The 15916-nt window shown below is 35.4% G+C and overlaps 1 protein-coding gene and 1 pseudogene across 2 annotated transcripts; one reads left to right on the top strand and one right to left on the bottom strand.

Moving 5' to 3' along the window:
* Positions 1 to 1016: 1016 nt before the first annotated feature.
* On the top strand, positions 1017 to 7817 carry LOC143632534 (uncharacterized). Its single transcript, XM_077101028.1, has 6 exons — positions 1017 to 1283; positions 3568 to 3756; positions 4506 to 4868; positions 7251 to 7334; positions 7417 to 7506; positions 7575 to 7817. Exons 1-6 carry the CDS (start codon positions 1017 to 1019, stop codon positions 7815 to 7817), a joined length of 1236 nt encoding a protein of 411 aa, XP_076957143.1.
* A 1480-nt stretch (positions 7818 to 9297) lies between these two features.
* LOC143632533 (DNA replication licensing factor MCM4-like) lies at positions 9298 to 14138 on the bottom strand (annotated as a pseudogene). Its single transcript, XR_013153531.1, has 15 exons — positions 14118 to 14138; positions 13135 to 13728; positions 12934 to 13062; positions 12068 to 12149; positions 11853 to 11985; positions 11669 to 11740; positions 11264 to 11581; positions 10978 to 11190; positions 10734 to 10832; positions 10395 to 10652; positions 10154 to 10315; positions 9890 to 10049; positions 9671 to 9807; positions 9521 to 9574; positions 9298 to 9448 (listed from the first exon to the last, which is right to left on the bottom strand). The product of XR_013153531.1 is annotated as a DNA replication licensing factor MCM4-like (transcript).
* Between the last annotated feature and the right edge of the window lie 1778 nt (positions 14139 to 15916).

Here is a 15916-nt window from a genome sequence, read left to right as displayed (position 1 = left end):
ATATTAATAATACAAGGATTTATAATATTCAAAAACGAGCCATCACGAGCGATCTTCTATGACTCCAATCCTTGTATACCATCTATTGTCATCTAATTACCTGCAAGGGTGGGAAAAACACGTCAGCTATATGCTGGTTAAACGTTGACTTGATAAAACATTTATAACAGTCGTTAAATACAAACATAGTTTTCTGTTCACAATCTCAGCAGGAATGCCTGTCCATTCCCGGGATTTATACCACTGCCCTACACACACAATTCAAAGGTTCCCGAGTTCATAGCCCCTGTTCGGAGACAACTTTCCCCTAGGCTATGTAACCCTTATGGAGAACTGGTTATGACTGACTTGGTTTTGTATGCCAATTATCAGTTATGTTTGGATCCAGACACATGTGTATTCGGTCTGAGTTGCTTTTTATTATCTATTTTGTATTGTAACGATTTTAGAGATTATATCTCATGCAAACATTTATCAGACTCTTTATAATAAACAACCAGTTTATTACAAGAGTAAAATCAGTTCAGACAGTAAAAGGTTAACGTGTTCACCTTATATTATCAGTTGGAAATATCAACCTCCATGGCTTCAGTATGTTATTAACCTATATATCATAATAGGTTTGCATAAGTACCTAGTTGGTATTATTCAGCAGACTTTAAGTCTATTATAGTTCAGCAGACTCGAGGTCTGGCCAGCAGACTTGAAGTCTAATTCAGTTTCAGCTAGGGGTGTTCTAAACCGAATATCCGAAGTTTCGGATATCCGAACTTCGGATATCCGGACCTTTCGGATAGTTGATTTCACTATCCGAATCCGAAATTTCGGATATCCGATCGGATAGTGAATCGGATATCCGAAAATCTGAAAAAAAAAAACTGTTTTTAATTTACATCTCAAGAACTATAGTATTCCAATCCAACAAACTAACCACAAATTGTTCAAGATAAACACAACCCATTGTTTCAAACTAACCAATCTTCTCAAACAAACATCTTGAGAATTAAAAACAACTTATGGTGACAGACGATAGTAATGGAGACGGCACGAACGATGACCGTGGAGATACCACAACGCCGTTAGATGAGGGTCGGAGCCTAGATGTGGTACGGAAGACGGTGCCTTGCGGTGGTGGTGTCTTAGCATCGGTGTATTGTGGTGGCTGGTGGGAGTTTGGAAATGTAGAAAGAGAGAGCAAAGATGAAGAAGAATTGGAGAATGAAGATGTAGATCTACCTCTGTGTAAATGTTTCTTGACTCTTTACAAAATTAGGCTTATTATGGTATATAAAATATATCCGAACTATCCGAAAAATCCCAAAAATACTATCCGAATCCGAATTTTCGGATATCCGGGATTCGGATATCCGAAATTTCGGATAGTTCGGATACGGATAGTCGGATAATTCGGATACAGATTCGGATTCGGATTCTTTTGAACACCCCTAGTTTCAGCAGACTCGAGGTCTGATCAGCAGACTTGAAGTCTGATTTAGTTTCAGCAGACTCTTAGGTTTGACCTAACCTTAGTATAGTTATAGTCGTTTTATGAAAATACTTTGGATTTACATATGACGTTTGGTATAGCACGCTTTGGCCTAATAAAGGATATTACGTTGGCAAACTTCTCTAGGTAAGCAAACGGGTCTCGCGGTTGATTGGGATGTATACGAATTGCTTTCCTTAGACAAGAAGAGTCTACTAATGATACCCCCCTTCCAGTTACTACGTGCCCGTCAAAATAATAGTTTTGGTAACATTACTTCACGTGGAAGCAATGTCTTTGCTTAATAAAATATTACTTGGAAAATATTAACAGTTTAACGACTATACCCTTAACTAAGTTATATCTATGTATTTAAAGTAACTAGTAAAGTAACTTAACCTTAATCCTACCTTAATCGACTAGGCGGAACTTAAGAACTTAAGAAATCAGCAGCACTTCGGCTTGTGCTTCGTTTACAAGATCAACAGCTCGTTAAACAGCGTAACGACACCTCGTTTCTTCGTGAGAACAACCCTCGGAACCCCAGAACAACCTTGACACGATTTCCTAGGTTATGTGTGTGAAATGAGTGTGAAATTGGGATGAATGGGGCTGAACCCGTTGCTGCCCTTTTGTAGCTGAGTTTTGCAGACCATCGCGTAGCGCGACGGCCTTTTCCCTAAAGCCGTCGCGTAGCGCGGCGCCGCAATTAACCAGAAGCTGCCACGTGTTGACACTTGGTTGCCCACGTGTCCTGGGTTACTTAGCCTGGTCATCGCGTAGCGCGATGGACTAGTTGGGTTTGGCAGTCGCGTAGCGCGGCGCCCCCCTTTTTCTTGAAATGCTAAATTCTCTGTCACGTAGCGCGGCTCCCCCCCCCCCTTTTTATTTTATGTCCTCCTACTTCCAGATTTGGCATTTTTAGTCCCTTAACTTCTAAAATTTGCATTTTTACCCCAAAATTAGATGGGGTATTTTCACGGTGTTACGTAAAGCATTAATTATTTCAATATTATTTTTAAGCTTAACGGGTTTATATTAGTTTTAATATAATGATTTTAATGTTCATATGAAGGTTACAAAAAATTCGAGGCACGAATTTTAAATAGGGATTTTATCTTGAATAATTATAGCTACGTTATTAAATTATAGTTACCGGATTATAAATCAAATGAATTATATAGTTAACAAAAATGCTAGCATGTTATAATTTTAATGGGTTAAGGTTAACGAATTAGGACTAACAAATTATAGGTCTAGCGGATTAAAACTAACTAATTATAAAGCTATCGAATTTAAAGTTAACAAACGAATTAATATTAACGGGTTGACGATTTATTAATATTTTAATATTATCTAAATTCCAGAAATTTGATGTTAACGATATGTTTTAAAAGAAAGTGTTAACGCACTATAAAGTTTAACAAACAATCAATAGATATATAAATGTTTTACGAGATTAAACGAAACTTGATGGTTTTGAAAGATTGGTTTTTAGGTGAAAATGATACAATTAGTTTATTATTAATTTATTTAATTTAAAAGGATTTTATTTGATTTATTATGATTTTTAAGAACTTATTTAGTTTAATATAAAAAGAGAAAAAATGCCAAAAAAAAAATAAATAACAAAAATAATGCACTGACCCGGGTTCAAACCCAAGTCTAACACATGAAAGTCCAGACACGTTACCACTAGGCCAGTTTGGTTTCTATGTTTAGAAATACAACTGAAAACATATAACTTAAATTACACTTTCTTCATCTTCTATAATTAACCCTAAAATTTCGATTCCTACAATCCTTTCTATGTTTGCTTAAATCATGTTAGGGGTTTTGTTAATTAGTTCAAAATGATTCAAAACCATATAAAATTTACCTGGAAACGTTAAGGAATGACGATGGACGGGGGCTCGCCGGAATACGATCTTGACGGAATTAATACGGGATTACAGAGGTTGTTATATGTTATTTTGATGATTGGTACAAGTTTAGTTACGAGTTTATGCCCTATTTATAGGTTTAATTGGAATATTTCGCGTTTAATGTTCGTTATTGCAACTTTGATTAATTCCGGCCAGTTACCGGTTTATTTGCTCATGATTGAGAGTTTGTTACGGATTATTATGTATAATATCAAGTTTCCGTTATGGTCCAAGATTGTAACGAGCATTAAACCTGATTATAACGCGTTTTATGGGCTGTTTAAGCATCGCCGGGAAGTTGCGGTTGTCGCCGGAATTTGTGTCACCGGGAAAACGGGATTTCAGGTTAGGGGGGGGGGGGGGTTGGGCTACTGGATGTTTATATTATTATTATAATATAATTAAAATCAGATTTTACACTTTGGTCCCTTAAGTTTCTATTTGTTTATATGAAATAAGGTTATAATATTTTGGATATATTATACCCGTATAGTTGAAGGGTCAATTTAACTAGAAACTTTAAATTATGGAATTTCGTAAATTAAACAAATGAATATAAAAACGAACGATCGATAAACATGAATCCTCAAGAATATTATTAATGTATATATATATTTTTATAAACAAAACCGAAAATTCAAAATAGGCCGAGTTTTTGGGTTTAAAAAAGTAACGAATGTTACAATATACTTTAAATAACATTTTGATATATAATTTGTTATTTTTAATAGTAAGGGTGAAAAAAAATATTTTTTACAAAATTGACAAAGTTTTTAATATAAATTCAAATTGGAAATAAAATAATCCAAATTTTTACGTATCGATCGATAATAATCCCAACTTTAATAATCCCAATTTTTACGATCCAACTTTCAACTATTCTTTCTCTCAATGAATCTCCGTCACCTAACTTCAATGAGCCAATGAAAGCCTGCCACTTTATTGTAATCGTTTTATAGTAAATTATATAAAACTTCGATTAATTAAAAAAAAAAAAAATGAAAGCCCAAGATTTAAACCCAAGTAAGCCCAGTTTACCGGACTCAGTGAGTGACTCGGCTGATGGAGTGAGTAAATCCCTAATAATCACTCAGCCACCATCGATGCTTCATTCACAAACAAACATGTTGAGAACAGCAGCAACAAGATTAAGATTATCATCCCTCAAGCCCACTTCACATTATCATCATCATCCCACCCAATTACACAGCCACCAGGGTATTCGAGCTTTCAGTCTATTGAGTTTGAACGATCTGAGGGACAACAAGGGCGCCACAAAGCAGAAGACGAGAAAGGGCCGTGGAATCGGGTCGGGTAAAGGCAAGACCGCGGGTCGTGGGCACAAGGGCCAGAAAGCGAGAGGCACTCATAAGTTCGGGTTTGAAGGCGGCCAGACTCCCCTGAGGCGCAGGATGCCCAAAAGGGGCTTTAACAACCCCTTTACCCTTGAATTTCAGGTCACTCACTCGGTTCGTTTATGATTTGTTTGAAATGAAGTAATTTACTTGATATCACTTTAATACATATATATATATATATATAGTCAATCATATAGTTTAAACATCATTCATAGCATAAAGGTTATATTTTTAAGCAACTCGATAACTGAATGAGCTTTATTTGAGGCTTGGGCTCGAAAATTCCAAAAAGCTTAGATATTGATTGTTTAAGATATCAAGCTGGGTGCTTTTTTAGTACAAGTTAATGTTTGCATTCATCCATATGACATGACAGTTAAAACAAAAATGTTTAAGAAGTTGTATTGGTAGAAGAAGATAGTGTTAACTGTAGGGCTTGTTTCGGTCCTCAGTTGTTTGTTCAAGCCCGGGCTCTTCTTTAACTTGATGCAATGTTAATAGGTGTAAAAAAAACTCAAGAAATGTCAACCCGTTTTTACCCGTTTCAATCATTTTCTTTTTTTAGCTTGACCCATTATATACATTTTATTACAACCCATTCAACCCATGGGTCACATTTGCCACCCCTAATTTGTATGCAAATGTTTGGAAAACCATTGAATTTGTTATGAAACTTTCGTTTCATTGTGTATTTGAAATATAGTTTATTTACTCTCATAATTGTGTACATTACGCAATTTGAGGTAGTTAGAAGACTATTGAATTATAGCTTGTCTATTTTTTGTGAGAATATGCCGCCTTGAAGTGAGTGTTGACTATATTTTACATATTGGCATAACTATACTATTTATTCTTCATTTCATATTTTAGGTGGTTATTGTGTTGCTATCGTTTTAATTTGCTAAAAGATCATATATATGATTAGGTGGGAGTCAAATCTAGTTTCATTTTTCATGTGTAAAATACTATCTCGCCATAAAACCACATGTGTTGTTAGTGTTTGCCTAAGTTGATTCAAAGACTAAGTAATCCTTGATTGATCATCTACCTTTTTTTCTTGTTATACACGCTATTTTAGTTAAGATTTTAATAATCACAAACCACCATTTTCATCTGACTAAATAAATAAAAGGGTTTGTTACCAGGAGCTTAGGTGTCCTTGGATCGATGGTCCGTTCTTGCAAAAGCTATACTACTATAGTACTATCCGATAGGTATACATGCATATTTGTGTGTATTTATGCTCTAGTTAGAATCATTTCTTCATTTTAAAGCTCGTGTACTATTCTTTTGTCAAAAATACACAATCACACTTTCTAACTAAAGCAATAGAGCGATGGCTGATGACATAAAGAAGCATGTGCGTTTCTTCCATTTGACACATAACGTTCTTTTGTTATGAAACAAATTTAGGGATCTCAATGGATCTCTTTATATTGGCTGTATTTTATTGTGACATTCTCCGAAATGGTAAGAGGATTTCCAGTCGTTGCTCTTTCCTATTTATCTTTTTGTTTCTTCATGGATTATGATGTAGAAACTTAAAAAAGACAAGGCAAACCTAGGGGGAGATCCGACAATATGGTGAACGAAGATGCCTAGTTGGTAAATATTGTGCGTTAGGGGCTTCGATTTATGATTTTAATGGTTAGAGATTGAGTTTCGAATTTTGAGTTGGCATACGTATATTCCGATTAGTGACGGTGATTGTCGGTAGTGGTAGTAATTGTTAAGCATATGTCAACATGACTTGTTCGGAGCACTGAGACAAGATTGGAACGAGAATTGGTAATCCTTGTCTCATATCCCGATTGTGAAATTGTCTCATACGCTATCAAAGTTCACCATAAATATGCTATGGTGATTGTCGGTAGTGGTAGTAATTCTTGCATCTTATTTCAAAGTTCACCATACCTATTAGTTGCTTAAAAGCTGACAGAAGGCCAATCAGGGTGTTTTACTTTTTCGCGTGGAAGCGGGAAATAGATATGGCTTCTTATTTACTTGACTTGTCTATTTATAAAATCTTCAAAATTACATAGTTAAATGGACGGACATAAATAAACGAACATAACCTAACGGACGTAAAACCAACATGAGCGAACATTCATGAACGAACGGAACATGGTGTTCATGTTCGTTCGTTTTAATAAATAAACGAATCTCCTGCTGAACAGTTGATGAATCGTTTACAGGCCTATTCATATGAATGGCAACAGTGACTATATGTATGCTTTGAAACAAAATAATTTATTTGATATCACTTTAATACATATATATAGTCAATGATATAATTTAAACATCATTCATAACATAAAGGTTATATTTTTAAGCAGGTTAGCTGTTTGCATGACTTTTTTTCAAAAAAGGATAAAGAAAACTAATATAAGATGAAGAAATACAAAAGGAAACTATTATATATAATACCAATCCAGATGCAGCTTCTGGTGGACTAATTTTCAGTATTTATTTGTTTTGCAGCCAGTTGGTTTGGGAAAGATTGCAAGGTTGATCAACGCAGGGAAAATCGACTCTTCCGAGTTAATCACAATGAAAACATTAAAGGTATTAATATATATCATTTTAATCCTTTTCTATTCAGTATTATTATTATTATTATTATTTTTACATCAAGTACTTTAAACAGGATACCGGGGCAATCGGAAAACAAATAAGAGACGGAGTTAGATTAATGGGCCGCGGTGCTGAACACATACAATGGCCAATTCATCTTGAGGTAATAAATTAATAATAATCCTTTTTCTATTATTGTTTTATCTCAACTCATAACTTTCATTTTGGCAGGTGTCAAGAGTGACGGTTCGTGCAAAAGAAGCGATTGAAGCCGCCGGTGGGTCCGTGAGAAAAGTATATTACAATGAGCTCGGATTCCGTGCTCTGTTAAAGCCCAAGTGGTTTGAGAAGAAGGGGAGGCTGCTTCCAAAAGCCGCAAGACCGCCACCTAAGCAAATGGACAAAGTGGACAGTATTGGTCGTCTGCCTGCTCCAACTAAGCCAATCCCCTTTTCGCCTGCATCATCTGCTTGACCCGCACTATTTGCCCATAAAGTGTCGTTATTTTCGTTGCATTGTTATTCGAATAGCAAAATGTTTTGTTTTCTGCTCTAGATCTCCGTGATTTGATAAAGTTGCAATGATGAGACTGACTGACATGTTGGTTTAACATGTTTTGTTGTTGATTAGAACACACATGATTTTGTTATGCAACATTTTGTTTCTTAAGTGTTCATAGCAGACAACCATGAACTAATCCAACAGACAACCTTGTATTTTTTTTTTCTAAATTATATTTTTATATTGTTCTAAAATTGTATAGATTGTATATATATTAATTTGAAAGCAACAGGTAACTCACAAAGTGCTACTGCTCTACCCCGACGTATTTTGAAGCGTGACGTGCAAGTGATTACAGCGGCTAATTGTTTGCATTGCGTGTCCTTCACCTGGTGTATGTTGCTGCCATTACAGAACCACTTCATCGAATAACTCATTGGGCTGCATGCCATTCAGAGTGCTGTGTTTGGTTCTCCCTGTTTTTCTGTTTTCTCTTTGTTGGTTAGTCGAGTCTATTACGTTATAATTGTTGTCGTCTTGCTGCAATTTGTACCTTAAATTGTCAGTAAGGTTACAATTTGTAGCAATGCTGCCCCAATTTGTGTTCTTTGCATTTATTGACTAAGTTAGGTTAAACGTTGTCATTTTGCTGCAACTGGAGCTTGGCTTCGTGCATTGCTGTTGACACGGGTGTTAATTCCTTCAATTAGGTGTAAATTTGTTGTGATGCTACCGCAGTTAGTGTTCATATCATGCTTGCATACATAACAATGCAATATCTTTTATTAATAGTTTAGGCAATTATTATATGAGAAAAAGTTTTTATCTGTTTTGTTGAACTGTGAATTTCGCTTTTTGTGTTCTGTTGCAGCTGTTCGGTGCCAACTTAAATCTGCTTGCAGTATGAGTTCGTCTTCGACAAGGAGTTTTAAAAAGATATTATTGGGATAACACGAATGGTATCCACATTTACTCAGGAGTTGCACAACGAAAAATCCTTTCACGAATGGTATCCACCTTTAACCATTGTAATGAAAGCCTGAAAGCTTAGTCTCAAGACACTGCAACAACAAAGGCAATAATCAACGCATCTATGCCCGCGCCACGAAGCGCGGACACGCATCCTAGTTATAACCTAACCAGTATAAAACACAAGCTAAAAAAATTACGTTATAACATTACATATATATATATAATTCGTTTCACATTGGTATTTTTTATATATAATTCACAAATTGTTTTTAACTCAGATATTAATTTTATAGTATATATATTTAAAAAAAATCACGGTGTTACAATACTACCCCTCTAAAAAAACTCTTTTAAAGCATACTGAGGTTAAACCATGCAGCAAATCCGAACACCTTTCATCTCATACACAAGCATTTCTAACTAACATCACACATATAATGTCAAAGCGTTCAACATATATATAACCCAAAAGTACACAAATGTCGCAATACTCCGTCTTGATGTTAATAAGCATACAATCTCTAGAACTTTTGTATGAAGCGGATATTAGCCTTTGCTCATACTCTTGTTACACTATCACCGCGGACATCCACCAACAACTCACCTGCAAGAGTACCAAGTGCATTTCGCAACTGCCAAAAAAAAAAAAAATCTTAGGAGATGTTTAAAATAGTCCTGCTCAAGAAAAACAGAGCGACACTTACATCGTTAAGATGCAACTCAGCAATCTCGCTACGCTGCTTCAACTCTTCAAGCAGCTGTAGAGTAATTATGGTTTTCATATTAAATATTAATGCTTAATAACAATAAATAAGCTAACTGAAATATAAAAATAAAAATAAAAAAAGGCGCACCTCAACCATACGAATAGATGGACCTCCTTGTTGCAGCCTTTCCATAATAATGTTGCGAGTCAACGCAACCAAATTGTCTCTTTTCATTCTTTCGCTTGAAGAGACACCAGTAGTAATCAGATCCATGTCAATGGTTCCTGTTAAGAAAACATCTTTATCAGTTACCTAACTAATTAACCAACTAACATGTATTTTGTTTTATCTTGTTTGAATGCTTACCAGTGGCAGGATCGGTTGCAGACTGCTGCAATGCAACTTCTAGAAGCCTAAAAGCCTCAACAACATCTTTCTTTTCAACCTCTTCTGAAAAGCGAATGCGGGCCAAAGCCTCGCTGAGGCGCATAACGCTCTCAAGTTGTCTAGGAGTAGCTGTAATCACCTGTTGATTCAAAGTTTAGCAAAATTTAACGACTTTTTTCGATTCGGCCCGTTTGAAAAAAAAAAGTTACAAAAAAATTGTAATGAAGTATAACAATTAACAACCTTTTTACTACTTCCTGGAAAATTTCCTCTTCGTCTCATCGTAACATAGCCGTTTTTCAACTCGTCAGCAGCTTCGTTAGACAACCGTGGGTGTATGTTTTTTCTTGCGTAACTTAAATAAGCAATCAAAGTCGGAAGATCGATGACAGTCTGCTCGGAACTCTGCGACCAAAAGTCCAACTTCCAGCACTCAATGACATTAAATTCACCATAAAAAAATAAATAAATAAAAAACAGAAACCTCTGGATCTTCAAAATGTAATGCAACTATATGTTTTGCAAGGCGCCTATCAGTCTGCTCATCAGCTTTGTCAAGAATCAAATATATCAAATCGAACCTAGAGAGCAATGTCGGTGGAAGATGTATGTTGTCAATCACAGACAAACGAGGATTATAACGAGAACCACTTGGATTTGCACACGCCAAAACTGAAGTTCTTGCATTTAAAGTAGCAATAATCCCTGCTTTTGCTATTGACACAGTTTGTTGTTCCATAACCTACAAACACCATTATACACAAAAAAAATTAACATACAATAAAAGAACAAACTTGTTTCTAGCGAGTGAATATAAAAATACCTCATGTAGCATACTCCTTGCATTTTTGGACATTTTATCAAACTCATCGATACAGCAGATGCCTCTGTCACTAAGAAACAAGGCCCCACTCTCCAAAACCTGACATTACAATCAGCTGTATACGATAAGTCTAAAAGCACCAAGCTTTATAAAAAGGTAATAATAATAATAATAATAATAATAATAATAATAATAAAAGTTGTGTACTTGAACCTTATAACTGTTTATACAAGCAATTACTTACGGTTTCACCAGTTTCGGGATCTTTGGCGACATAAGCGGTCAATCCAACAGCTGAGCTTCCTCTTCCGCTGGTGTAAATACCACGGGGTGCTAATTTGTGCATGTACTGAAGAAGCTGAGATTTACTTGTACCGGGATCACCAACTAGAAGAATATTAATGTCTCCCCGGAAGCTAGCCCCCGATTCCAGTGTCAACGCACTCCCACCAAACAGCTGCATTACACGTCAGTCAGTCGGTCAGTCAATGTTTTGTTAATATCGCTTAACATATTTTCAAACTAATTACCTGACAAAGCAGTCCTTTCTTCACATCATCCAACTCCCATATGTTTGGTGCCAACGACCTCGTAAGTATGCCGTAAATATCAGGTTCTTCTGATAGTTTTTTCAGTTTTTCCACCTGCAATTGCATATAATGATATAAACATACGAGCAATATGCAAGTCATAAATCAGCAGCTGCTAATAATAACATAATAAATAGTTGCCTGCTCTTCATAGTCTACAGGTGTTTCTTGAGTAGAGTTATGTTCGGTTTCCATTGGATCTTCTACATTCATTCTTGACTTGTCCGTCTTCTTTATATGAAGACAATCGATGTAAGTCTGAAAAAAAAAGTTTAAGCAAATAAGTTATCAAAAAAATAATATCGATTACATCAGGCTAAAATTCAAAAAACAAGAAAATTTTACCTTGAATAAAGATCTCACAGTCCTTTGAGTTTGACCAACTCTCACAGACATAGCTCTATATATCCCAGTAATCTTTTCAACAAAATAAATAAATCAGTAATGACTAAAGTGCCCTTATAAACTTTAACGATTAACTCCAACAGTCACGGTAGTTAAAATATCAGGTCTTAATGCTAAATCTTACCTCAACCCTGTCACCAGGTTTTGCTGCATCAACCAATTTGTCATGCATCAGTAAGCTCACGGTATGAGGCGCCCCCCCTTCCGGGATTTCATCAGGTGTCTCTTGGACTCTTACAATTTGTTTGTCCACAAACCTGCATTATAAAAGTCTTAGCATAAATAACATATATGCTTAAAAGTAACAGATGATTGCAACATAAATAGTAATGTCAAGACCTGCATCTGTTGTGAACTAATGTCATTGAGTTCTTTGTTTTACATTCTTCCTTCAAGCACATTGTCGGTTCATTGATTCGCCCTGGTAACAACAATTTAATTCAGATAACACGGGTCATAAACAGTAATGTCTACTGTCTAGACCTCTAGATCTATGAATTTTTTTTAAAGAACTTAGTATTGCTATCCAAAAAGGTTAATACGCTGTTTCAAGTTAAACACTGCCCTTTTAATTTCAAGTAACGTTTTATTAAACGGTTAACAAAATTGTTAAAAACATTACACCCAAAACATATGCAAATGAGTGAGGTTTTGCATTTTTGAAAATCTTATTTGCGTTTTTGAGTGTTGTAAGTTGTAACTAACAAAAACAATCAATACCTATTTGTACTAAAATATGAGGTTAAAATGGTCCAAAAAGTGCCAAAACTGAGTTCAAACGGTTCCAACGCATCGGTTCCTACAGTAAAACTCCAAACCTGACACCAACCTACGGTTCCAAATTGGTTCGATTTTCGGGCCAGTCATTTAACCAATTTTTTCTGAGATAAACACTGCTCTTTTAATTTCAAGTAAAGTTTTATTTAATGATTAGTAAAATTATTAAAAGCATTACACCCAAAACATATGTATACGAGTGCGGTTTTGCATTTTGGAGAGTGTTAGTTCCGTTTTCGAGTGTTGTGACTAACAAAAACAACCAATATCGATTTATACTACATGAGGTTAAAATGGTCTAAAAAAGTGCCAAAACTGAGTTCAAACGTTCAAAATCGATTCCAACACGGTTTAATTTTCGGGTCGGGTCGTTTAACCGGTTTTTTCCCAACTAAACTTATATTTCAAACAGAAAGCATTAACATTACCTCTGTCCACATCAATTGGATCCGAGAAATGCCCGCACACATGGCATCTAAATATCGCCTCCCTAATTTCCGGAATAAGCGAACTGCATCTGATAACCATCCCCTTCAACGAAACCATCTTCTCAATATCTAACAATGCACAAAATAATATTAAAAATGAATGCCTTTTTACAACTATCAAATAAACTAAAAGTCACCCACTGGACGGGTTAAGATTCCTCATCGAAGTCGAGTTCTTGAGATTAAAAATCCGAACTTGAACATGCTTATCGAACAAAGGTGCGATTTTACCAACGACTTCCATAAGCACAATATCAAAGATAGCTAAAACCTCTAAAGGTACCTAACCATCTTGGCATACAAATCATTATCATACTCAAACACATCATTCGCATCGACATCCAACGACTCTCCGTCCATCTCAATCACAAGATTAATGGCTTTCATGTACTTCCTATCGTCATGAGACGGGTGGTCTCGAAAGTTTCTTAAGAACATCACGATTGCGGCGTTGACGTCTTGCACGAATGTTGATGGGCCGTCGGGTTCTCCGCCTTCAGACGAAGAAGGCGGAGGCGAGGAAGGCGGTGGAGGCGGGCTGGTGTTGGCGCCTCCGGGTGTCGAGGCGAAGCGGGAATGGGACTGAGGCGTGTCGACACGGCGACCGCGCTTTCGGGTGCTGCTGGGGACATTGTTTGGGGAGGAAAATGTGTTTCCGATTGGGGATGAAATCAAATCATCAGGTGATGATGGATCTGTAAAATTAACCCAAAACAAGAGCAATATTATTAATGGCTAGTTAAAATTGGTACATATAAATTGGATATGAATTACTCGAAATTAATAATAAAGGCTATGAATTTATATGACAGTGTAAAACCCTAGATGGAAGAAGAATAGAATACCTGCAGCAGGAGTATTCCGGCCGGAGGTGGGCGTATTAGCCATCTTCATGCTGAGACTGTGTGTGTGGTGAACAGCAGATAGATAGATTATGAGACAGACACAGAGAAGAAGAAGAAGAAGAAGAGATCGTCTTTTGGCGGGTAAATGGGGTCTCCTTCTGGCGGGAAATAGGTCAGTCTTTTGGCGCCAAACAAACACAAGGGGCTTTTAGCCCAACTTAACGTATTGTTAGAAGTTAGATAATAATAATAACAACAATAACATAAATGGGCTTGAACCAGCTTAATCAGTAACGCCATTGTCGGAATCGGGTTTTTCTAATACCCGGTTCTAGGTATCTAATGGTTAAAACAGCTTTTGGTGTTAATGCCAATTGCTTTGACTAGGTTTTTAATTTGTAGGCTAATAACAGTGTTGTAGAAATCAATAGTCGCTGATCGGGCCTGTAGATTAGTCGGGATTAATAAAGACTCATCTTAATTAGTCGGATCGGATTTTAGTGTATAGATTTCAATTGTATGTATACTCACACACTCTTTTATATGTGCCCCATGTGATCATATGAGGGTCATATCATACAATTTGTGTAATTTTTTTGACTAACAAACATATGTGACCATTAAATTAACTAAGAGCGTGTTCAGGATTGAGTTTGTAAAATACTTATTGGCTTGTTGGTGTTTTCAAAAAATCAATAAGTTAAAATGTGTTTGCCAATCACAAAAATCTTTCCTATTTTAACTTTTTAAAATGGTTAAAAAGCAATTTTTCAAAAGTCTCAAATCCTGATTTTTCAAAATAGCTTTTTGAAAAAACTAATAAACTAATAAACATTTTTCAAACTCAATCCCAAACATGCTCTAAGTAATACAAATGTATTATTTTTTTACACTATCATATGATTCGTATAATATCATAAGACTCGTATAACATGACAAAACAGATGATGCAAGATGTACATTATTAGGAGGGAAAATTCCCAAAATAGGCATTTATGAAAACAAAATTCTAGTTTTAGGTATCATTTGCAAAAAATTCAAAAAATAGGTATTATAAACTAGTCGTGACAAGTAGTTTGTAGAAACCAATTCAAGCTTGCCATGTGTCCTTAAATTAACCGTAACGAGCACGTTCACTGATCAAGTAATCGCCACGACTAAATAAGTTTCATGCCTCGTAATCAATGCCCACGAGTAATTCATAAGTTATTTAGTCGCGACGAGTAGATTATAAGGTTAAACTAGTCACGACGAGTAGATTATAAGGTTAAACTAGTCGCGACGAGTTAACTACTAATGAACTACTCGTTTAGGGAATGTAAACCAGGTAAACTAGTCGTCGCGACTAAAGGATTTATAAATAACCCGTGGCGTTGAATACGAGGCATGAAACTTATTTAGTCGTGACGTGTAATTGATTAGTGAACGTGCTCGTTACGGTTAGTTTAATGACACATGTCAACTTTTAATTGGTTCTACAAACTACTCGTCACGACTGATTTATAATACCTATTTCTGAAATTTTTTACAAATGATACCTAAAAATAAGAACTTTGTTTTTATAAACACTTATTTTGATAATTTTTTCCCTTAATTAGGGTGGTATTAGATGCCTAAATCCTTGAAAAAGATAAGAATGAAAACTTAGTTACACAAAGCCACTTTAAAACAAGAAAAGAAAGATCAAAGGATAAACACAATTTACGGCTTTCACTATGCCTTCTTTGTATTTTAGTTTTCTTATAATAAAAAATTATTTAGAAAATCTAACTAATATATTAAAGCAAAACAATTTGTTTACTTGTCTTTCTTCTATGGTGTCCACCTAATGTTCTATGTCATCCACTTTCCATGCTTATAATTTCTATATAATTAATCAATTAATTTTAATCCTAATGCTAATCTTCTTACTATACTATTAAGCAAAACAAGATATTCACATGAACTTCAAATAGGATGTCCACATAAGCTTACAAGGTTTCCATCTTTAGAACTACCATATAATTCATTAATTAATATTTATAAAATTATAACCTCACTAATTAATGTTTTCTAGAATTATAACCAATATTTCCTTT

The sequence above is a fragment of the Bidens hawaiensis genome, unplaced genomic scaffold, assembly GCF_021521415.1.
Source record: "Bidens hawaiensis isolate Kalapana, Puna unplaced genomic scaffold, B.hawaiensis_p1.1 tig00006397_1, whole genome shotgun sequence".
In the NCBI taxonomy this organism is placed as follows: domain Eukaryota; kingdom Viridiplantae; phylum Streptophyta; class Magnoliopsida; order Asterales; family Asteraceae; genus Bidens; species Bidens hawaiensis.
Note: the sequence above shows the minus strand (reverse complement) of the source record. Positions and strands in the feature narration are given on the sequence as shown.

What these genes read in the sequence shown, in the direction of transcription:
- LOC143632534 (XM_077101028.1), top strand. Translation starts at nt 1,017, where the DNA reads ATGGTGACAGACGATAGTAATGGAGACGGCACGAACGATGACCGTGGA. An exon ending in CCGGGAAAACGGGATTTCAG is followed by an intron (nt 3,757 to 4,505) that starts GTTAGGGGGGGG and finishes ATAATCACTCAG; the next exon opens with CCACCATCGATGCTTCATTC. An exon ending in TCACAATGAAAACATTAAAG is followed by an intron (nt 7,335 to 7,416) that starts GTATTAATATAT and finishes TACTTTAAACAG; the next exon opens with GATACCGGGGCAATCGGAAA.